Source organism: Capsicum annuum, chromosome 12 (assembly GCF_002878395.1).
Source record: "Capsicum annuum cultivar UCD-10X-F1 chromosome 12, UCD10Xv1.1, whole genome shotgun sequence".
Classification (NCBI taxonomy): domain Eukaryota; kingdom Viridiplantae; phylum Streptophyta; class Magnoliopsida; order Solanales; family Solanaceae; genus Capsicum; species Capsicum annuum.
In genome coordinates, this window is record NC_061122.1 from 230,904,124 (window position 1) to 230,913,315 (window position 9,192).

The 9,192-nt window shown below is 35.9% G+C and overlaps 1 protein-coding gene across 1 annotated transcript; it reads left to right on the top strand.

Annotated features, from left to right (window-relative positions):
• Positions 1-1,583: 1,583 nt before the first annotated feature.
• Positions 1,584-8,576, top strand: LOC107850224 (30S ribosomal protein S1, chloroplastic). Its single transcript, XM_016694631.2, has 7 exons — positions 1,584-1,995; positions 3,184-3,459; positions 3,614-3,694; positions 5,972-6,253; positions 6,342-6,452; positions 7,221-7,307; positions 8,134-8,576. The coding sequence occupies exons 1-7, from the start codon at positions 1,702-1,704 to the stop codon at positions 8,236-8,238; spliced, it is 1,236 nt and encodes a 411-aa protein (XP_016550117.1). The 5' UTR covers positions 1,584-1,701; the 3' UTR covers positions 8,239-8,576.
• Positions 8,577-9,192: the final 616 nt, after the last annotated feature.

Consider the following 9,192-nt stretch of genomic DNA (forward strand, 5'->3'; position numbering starts at 1 on the left):
TTATTTCGATCGCTGTGTAAGTTACTGAATGAATCTGATCCGATCGATTCGATCTGAGAAGAAAAAAAAATGACTTCTTCTTCCACATTAGTACTTCTCTTATGTACTATGTTTCTTGTCAAAGGTGATTTGGTTGATGACATTTGTTCTCAATCAGACAAAGATTACCATTGTTCTTTTATACTAAGATCAAATCCCAACATTAAACAAGACAACATCATAGATCTAAGCAATACTATATTGTCTAAAATACAAGACACTTGTGGTATTGCTAGATTTGAACTCTACCCATTACTTCAAAAAGAGTCAAAACTTTAATAAGAGGCTTAGTCTTGGATTTTGTTTTGACACATATTACAATGTGCTTGACAAAATTGTGGGTTGTTTAGATGATGGAGATTACAAACTATGCAAAGTTAAGATATTTTACGCTCAAACAATTATCAAGAATTGTGATAATCAATTCAATGTGCCACCATTTGAACCTATTTTCCTAAAAAGAACTAGTCAAGATGTTCAACATCTTCTTAACATCCTTTTAGTTATTTGTAATCATGTCTTGTCAAGACAAAAAATGTAACATGTTGTACTATGTTTAGATAGTCTATATGTTAGACTTGTTTATATCCAATAGACGTCGCCGTTGTTTAATTTGTTTGTCTTATTTTTATTTTTTTTTCAGTCTGTTAGAAAAAAATATATAGTATTTTTTTCTTGACTTGTATTTCTTTAATCTTAAAATTTCACCTGTCGTGTTTAAAATTATAAAATCAAAGAACATTCTAGTACACTATATATGTACTTTTAATTTCTTAAATTCCATTTTCAGTAAAAAAAAAAAAAACTAGGAGGGAGTACTAATTTGCTTCAATGAGTTTGTGAAATGATCTAAATATGTCAAACATTAATAATTCGGATCAAGAAATTACTTCTTTCATCTCATATTATTTATAGTTTAATAATTTTACATCAATCAATAATTAGTTGTTCAAACAACCCTTTAAGTTCAACACTAATACGAAAAATAGAGAGCAAGTCGTATTTCTTTCTCGATTCTAATTTTTCTCAATTAAAAAAAAAGTATTTTTTTTGAGATTGGTGGTTGAAGGATATCTCTGATCGTTCACCTCTACTATGACATATTTCGTTCCAATTATATGATCAAACGGAGCAGTCGATTCGAGAGCGGACTTATTCTTCTTTCGGGGAGACAAAGTCGTCCCTTCCACTGATCGAACCCTCAGTTTGGAGGCTTTTATAGATATGTTACGAAACTTCAGTCTTTGATGAATCATCATTACATGACTTAGAAAGGCGAACATCTGCACAAAGGAGAACATAGTGAAATGACTTTCATTTTTTTTTTTAATGATATTTCAATTATAACTATTAGTTGAATAACTACACGGGAAATTAATTCGTACAAAATATTATAAACTACAATAACAAATAACTTAAATATTTAGTAGGCGTTTAGCTAAGAAAATAAAAAAATTTTAAAATTGGAATTGAAATTGAATATGAAGTTGAAATTATGTTGATCGTGAATATAAATTGAAATTGTTTTTGAATTTTCGTGAAAATAATGTCTCCTTTAAGCTCACTTATCTACCCCACAAAATCCATGACAACTTTCTTTCTTCAAAAACCCTTAAAGAACACTCAAGGCACCATTTTTTTTTTTTTTTTAATTTACAAAAAATGGCATGTTTAACTAACCAATTTGTTGGATTAAAATGTCCAAGAATTTTAAGAACAAGAAACAAGAATCTTGGAAATCCCATTATTATTCATACAAAGCAAAAAATTGTGTGTAAAGCAACATCAGTGGGGACTACAAATGCACAAACAAGGGAGAGACTTAAGCTTAAGGAAATGTTTGAAGAAGCTTATGAAAGATGTAGGATAGCTCCTATGGAAGGTGTTGGTTTTACTGTTGAAGATTTTCATTCTGCACTTGAAAAATATGATTTTGATTCAGACATGGGTACCAAGGTTAGCTCATACTGTTTGGATTATGAGATTTTTGTTATGTGGTTTAATTATGTCTATATTGTTGTGTATCTCTAATTGCTGCCTGTGCTTATGAATTGGTATTTTGATGATTTTGGATGATGGGGTTGCTATTATTTGGCTTAATTATATCTTAGCACTTCTTTTTTCAGATTATTAGGCTTAAAGATGGAATCTTGGTTTGTTAGGTATCTATAGATTTTGTGCTTATGAATTGGTATTTTGATGATTTTTGATGATGGGTTGCTATTATGTGGCTTAATTATGTCTTAAAACTTCTGTTTTCAGATTATTAGTCTTAAAGATGGATTCTTGGATTGTCATGTATCTATAGATTCTGTGCTTATGAATTTGTATTTTGATGATTTTTGATGATGGGTTGCTATTATGTGGCTTAATTATGTCTTAGCACTTCTGTTTTCAGATTATTAGGCTTAAAGATTGATTGGGATAGGGGTTACTGTTTCCATTGAAAAAAAAAAAAATGGTGTCTTAACACTTTTGTGCGTGATCTCATGTTCAAAAATGGAATCTTGGATTGCTAGATTTTGTCAATTCTGTGTCTACCAATTTGTATTCCGAGGCTTTGGATATCTGGGATTGCTATTTTTATAAGTTTTTATAAGTGAATTACGCCTATCACTTATGTTTCTTTGAGTTTGTGCTTAAAAATGGATTCATGGACTATTCAAAAAGCACGAAAGGAGAACTATATGCGTGTTCTTTTGGGATTCGAGTGTCGTAATTCTTCTTCTTTGCTTACGTCTTTATAAGGATTTCTTTTAAATGTAACATGGGTCACATTTTAGGGGACACTAAAAGATGGATAAGAAGTTTAAGATTTTAATGCCACTTATGTTTTATATTCGTCATTGTGGGAGAAAATATTAAAGTAATTGTATCATTGTATGAAAGTTAGCTGACAGGACGTCCCAAGATGAAAAGAGTCATATAATTGAATAGAGAATGTATATAATTTCCACTCAAGTTTTTTGTGGCTGCGAATTTTCTTGAGCTCCTTTTACGGAGATTCTGTTATTATTTATCAACCTTTGCTTACTAGTCAAAAATCTCAAAACAGAAGCGGAAATTATGGGGATATTTCTGATTCTGCTCAAGGTGAAGCAAGAAACAAATGCATTTTATTTTCTCTATATTTCTTCTTTTTAGGTCAAAGGGACAGTATTTAAAGTAGATGCCAATGGAGCTTTAGTTGACATCACAGCGAAATCGTCAGCATATTTGCCCGTAGAGGAGGCTTCGATTCACAACATCAAGCATGTAGAAGAAGCTGGAATATTTCCAGGTTTCAGAGAGGAGTTTGTGATTATTGGTAAAAATGAAGCTGATGATAGTGTGGTATTGAGTTTGCGTTCAATTCAATATGACATTGCATGGGAAAGGTGCAGACAACTTCAAGATGAAGATGTTGTTGTCAAAGGTAAGGTATGTATTGGCTTCCAAATCATGTGCTTGTTTAATTCTCTGCCTACTGTTCTATAGCTTAAAAATATAAATGTTTTAACAGATATCGTGGCATGTCAAAAGCTCCAGATTCTGTCATATGGTCTAACTTCTGTTCCTCTGGATGATACTGCAGGTGGTTGGTGCAAATAAAGGTGGAGTGGTGGCATTGGTTGAGGGCCTTCATGGGTTTGTTCCATTCTCACAGATATTTTCGGTTAGTTATCGATCGTTCCAGTTTACAATTAAAATTCTAGTTTCTTCAAACTTCAAAGTTATTAAAATCTCTTGAATTTCTAACATCGGGATTTTGGACCAACTATTATGATTCTCTTGGGATGCTTGCATCTCATGTTGACGTTTCTTTTGCTTTTACTGATCAGTCATAGATACTAGAAGATACTTGTGCTCCTTCTTCTAGGCTGTTTACGCGTTCCGCTATCAGCCAATTGTAAACTTAAGGACCAACTTACGTAGCACACTTTCATCACATGAGTCTTACAATTTAAAGACTGAATAATCATTATGGACTTCACCTCGAGTTTTAAGACACTAGACTTTCAGCTTATATTCGTTATTCGGAACTTATGAAGTTTTTTTGTTTGAAGGTTTGGCTAAAAAAACGAGTATTTGCTTTAATTCACTAGACTAATTTGAGATTCTCTAGAATAGTTACAACAATCTGTGTACTTCTTCAACCAAGTTCCTGGCCATTCTTATTTATGATGGAACAACTGAGTCGGCCAAAAAGGTTGGGATCTCTCAATGGTTAGGGAGATGCGTCCCACCTAAGATGAATCACGTTAAAGGACGATCACTCAACCTCTCGCAAGCTCTATGCCATCGCATCGTCAGCTAAAAAGAAATATATAAAATTAAGCTACTAACACTTTCATTAAAACTGGCTAGCTTCCATAAATAGGCTCAGAGATGGGGGCAATAGATATGGAGGAATCTTTGTCTTTCCAATGATCGAGGGATCGAAAATAAGCATTTCAAAAATACTGAGTAGACATTTTAAGCATGTTAAGAAATCAAGATTTGTGTGAACCATCTCGACTTTGATTGACTGAAAAGGGTATTCTTTTGAGACTATTTGTGGCCTCAAAGTTAATATAGCTAACAGTTGCTTCTTTGGTGTAAATGCAAGTCCATTAAGCGAGGAGCTGGCCGGTATTAATGGATTGCAAAATTGAAAATTTCAGTACAACTTATCTAGGTCTGCCCTTGGGAGCTAAAAAGAATAATCAGGGGATTTGGTTAGGAGTTTTTGATAAATGTGTTAAAAAGCTGTCCCCGGGAGGAAGGCTAGTAGTTTTCAGGATGGAAGTCCCACCTACCTGATGTTTCTGTCTAGTTACTTCATCATCTAAAGGGGCAGTGTGGAAGCACATTTGTAGGCTTTGGATGGATCTGTGTCATTAAATGGACATTTGACTCCGGACACATTACTGAAGCCGTAACTGGTAAAGTTGGTGCCATGTGACCAGAAGGTCACAGGTTCAAGCCGTGGAAACAGTCTCTCGCAGAAATGCAAGGTAAGGCCTTCCCCAGACCCTCGCCTAGCGGGAGCTTTAGTACACTGGGCTGCCCTTTTATGTTTTTCGTCTGTAAAAGCCACCATGAATCCGTAATGTTTGGGAATGAACATAGACTCTTTCCTAGTAAACATAGACTCTTTCCTAGTAATGTACATAGCATATAAATTGATAGCAGATTTGTAGGAATATCTTTTATTCTTTCCTTAGTTAGCACCTTACGTACATGCATTTATACTGCTTACCTCTTGGAATGAGAGAACAAGTTATTCTCAATATCTTGTCTATTACACGTAAATCATGTTTTTCAACATTGTAATCGAACACAGTAGATATGGATACTATTTTCGATTATTGTGGACTGCAATAGGTGATGCCTCGAGTGTAAAGGGTTTACTGAAATGCTGATAGAATCAGAGGAACCTTGAAGCAGATCGAAAAGACCATTTCTCTGTGCATCATGTGGACCATATGCCTAGAAGGAATAAAAGAAGTTTTGAAGTAGAAAAACTTCATATTTCATTTGTGAAAACAAATGCTTAGTTGCTTAGAGAGTCTTTATGTTTGGTTCAACAATGGTATGATTAGGAAATACTTCATAGTATGTTGAGTTTTTGGAGTCGATCCAATTAAGGAAATGAAAGACATGATGTGAATTTTGCGTTTTGTTGTACCTCCTTGGTACGATGTTAATAAAATTACCTTGTCTAAGTTACATTTAGAAGTACAATTCAAATGATGGTGCAATTGCACTTGTCAGACCAATATTTGCAATTTTAAAGAAAAAGGGACTTATCTACAAGTTTAGCTATCTATAATTATGTATTATTGGTTCGAAATTTCTACTTCACGTGGAAAATTAGTTCTTGACAAAAGAAAAGGCGGTACTCTGTCAGTGTGGGAAAGCTGATTATCGTCGAAACTGGACTTACTATAGATCTCTTTTAATGTACCAGAAATCGACTGCAGAGGAGCTTTTGGAGAAGGAGCTTCCTCTGAAATTTGTTGAGGTTGATCAAGAGCAAACTAGAGTCATACTCAGCAACCGTAAGGCGATGGCCGACAGTCAGACGCAGTTGGGAATTGGGTCAGTTGTACTTGGAACTGTCCAGAGCTTGAAACCATATGGTGCCTTCATCGACATTGGTGGGATCAACGGCCTTCTTCATGTCAGCCAGATTAGTCATGATCGCGTGTCAGATATCACGACCATCTTTCAGCCTGGTGACACTCTTAAGGTTTGTATAGGAAAGAATACTTGAGTTCTTACCAGCTTCATCCGCTTTTCGAGGAAAACTGACAATCATCTGCTCAAATATATTATAGGTCATGATATTGAGCCATGACCGTGAGAGAGGTAGAGTGAGCCTCTCTACAAAGAAGCTAGAACCTACACCTGGTGACATGATTCGCAATCCAAAGCTCGTCTTTGAGAAGGTATCATTTTTTCCATGCGGTATTAATAAATCTAAATTTTTACTGCAATCATCAAAATGTTGGTTTACTTCTTGCTTATCTTCTCGAGTTTTTACTTTGGCGATGTTTCAAATAAATTTACTTGATCGGGATATTCTTGATGTAGTAACGCTACTTGCTCTTATTGCTTTCCATATCAGTTCTCATGTTTTCTTCGTTGCTGTGTTGCTGTATTTCCTCGTTCTTAACTATTTTGACTTGATGCACTTGAGCCGAGGGTCTTTTGGAAACAACTTCCTACCACCATGAGGTACGGTAAGGTTTGCGTACACCCTCCCCTCCCCCGACCCCACTTGTGGGATTGCACTGGGTATATTGTTGTTATAGTAACACTACTTGTTGCTATTGATCATATGCGTTTTTTGCATCTGTTTCTTGTACTAATAACTAATATCCATGAAGTCGGTTTACTCTTTTGACGTGCTTTTTAACTAGTATGTCACCGGAAAGGACATTTATGCCAATATTTGCTTTACTTTAATTTGAGATACTGCAGAAAAGAAAAATGAGCATATTGTGCATTTTCACTCGTGTTGGATGATATTTTTCTGCGGCAACTTTGTTGTTCTCCGCATTTGTTAGTCTTTTGATCAAATGTCGTTTCAAGATAAAATTTTGTTTCGTTTGTCTGGGAAAAGAAATAAAGCTTTAGAGCTAACGGCTAAGATACATTTCTTGACTATATAAATCGCTATACTATTATGACTAAGCTCGCAATTTTTTCAACAGGCCGAAGAGATGGCTCAGACATTCAGGCAGAGAATTGCCCAAGCTGAAGCCATGGCTCGTGCCGATTTGCTGAAATTCCACCCTGAGGTAATTGCCATTACAATCGCTTTGGATCACAAATATTTATGCAATTTCTAGTGTGATTCCGCTAGAAAAAGTTGTCTCTCGATACTCTTCTATGAGCATCAAGTTCGATATCAGTTCTTTCTATAGCACCATCATCTGTCAAATAGGTTCTCGATTAAATGGATCATTTACCTGCATATATGGACGTCTTAGAATGACTTCCTCATGATGTGTCTTACGTTCTATAGCAAGTGAACTTTAATTTTGCCTCACCGAGGATAGACCAGTCGCATGGGAGAAAGTAACTCGACTTCAAATGGATCATTTACGTACATATTTTATGGACATTAAGAGTCGCTTCTTGCAGAGGCGGAGTTAGTATATGACATATGGGTTCACGTGAACTCAGTAGCTCTTTAAGAACTCCACTAAATATCTATAAAGGTTTCATTGTGAACCCAATTATTACGTATATTAACTCGGTTCTGTAGGAACCCATAAACTTTAAATCCTAGATCAGTATACGGCTTCCTGACGACGTGTAGATCAGTACAGTTTTATGGTCGATTAAGTAGAGCTGCATGGGAGAGTATAACGGTATCTTTTAGAAAATCTTCCAACGCTTCACATTTGGAATGAAACGCCTTCAACGAAAATTCATCTATTTTCATACCTGTTGCTCGGATTCTTCAAAAACGTTGTTGGATGCATGTCGGATCCTCCAAAAGTAGCGCATTTTTGGAGGATTCAACACAGATACAACAACGTTTTGGAGACTGGAGAGTCTGAGCGACATAGATATTAATGTGGTTAAGATTTAACTAGTTTTCTTTTATACCTCCGGCAGAGTGGATTGACTCTCAACTCCGATGGGATCTTAGGTCCGTTGACGTCGGGCTTACCTGCAGAAGGACTAGATTTGAGTGAAACTTTTCCAGCTGAAGAGTCATGAACCATAATGTTACTATACATTTTTGATCAGGAATGTAATATTATTGTTACCATGATCTTGACTATTTTCTTTTTCTGTTTATTGAGTGTACTTGAATTTTACGCCGTAACTGGTAATGTTGCTGCTATATGACTAGGAGGTCATGGGTTCAAGTCGTGGAAACAGCCTCTGGCAGAAATGAAGGTAAGGTTGCGTACAATACATCCTTGTGGTGGGACCTTCTTCAGACTCTGCGCGTAGCGGGAGCTTTCGTGCACCGGGCTGTTCTTTACTTTTCGTTCTTGTTGCTGAAAAAAGATAGAGATCGGACTTTCTTAATGAGATTGAGTTCCGCGAAAGATGTTATTTGCTGTTATTCTATTTATTTGTGCATCATTTCTTTTTCTGTTTATTGAGTGTACTTGAATTTTACGTCCAATTCTAAAGTCCTTTCTTATTCTTAAATCACTTTCCGTTCCCGTTAGGAGAGCCTTGGAGTAACTGGTAACGTTACTGTCATGTGACTAGGAGGTCACGGGTTCAAGTCGTGGAAACAGTCCTTGTGGTGAGCCCTTCTTTAGACCCCTTGCGCGTAGCGGAGGCTTTCGTGCACTGGGCTTTTCTTTACTTTTCGTTCTTGTTGTTGAAAATAGATAGAGATCGGACTTTCTAAATGAGATTGAGTTTCGCGAAAGATGTTATTTGCTGTTATTCTATCTATTTGTGCATAAAGTTCGAAGAAGATTCTGTAAGTATTGACATTGGATCTCGTAATGCAACACATTCATTCCCATGTGAAATTTGGGAACGTTTTGATCAATTTGGATTACATATCAACCTAACTGTAGATTAGCTCAGTGTGACGGGTTAAAATGAGTTGAGTTGATAACCGACCGGCTCACCAAACCGGTCAAACTTGACCGGCTTTTGTTGGGCTTTTGGGCAACGGGGCTACGTGTTTGAAAACTGGGCTGG

Excerpts from the sequence above, each read along its gene's own strand:
- LOC107850224 (XM_016694631.2), top strand. The coding sequence starts at position 1,702 with ATGGCATGTTTAACTAACCAATTTGTTGGATTAAAATGTCCAAGAATT. Across the intron at positions 6,254-6,341 it reads AGCCTGGTGACACTCTTAAG|GTCATGATATTGAGCCATGA; the intron begins GTTTGTATAGGA and ends AATATATTATAG. Across the intron at positions 7,308-8,133 it reads TGCTGAAATTCCACCCTGAG|AGTGGATTGACTCTCAACTC; the intron begins GTAATTGCCATT and ends TACCTCCGGCAG.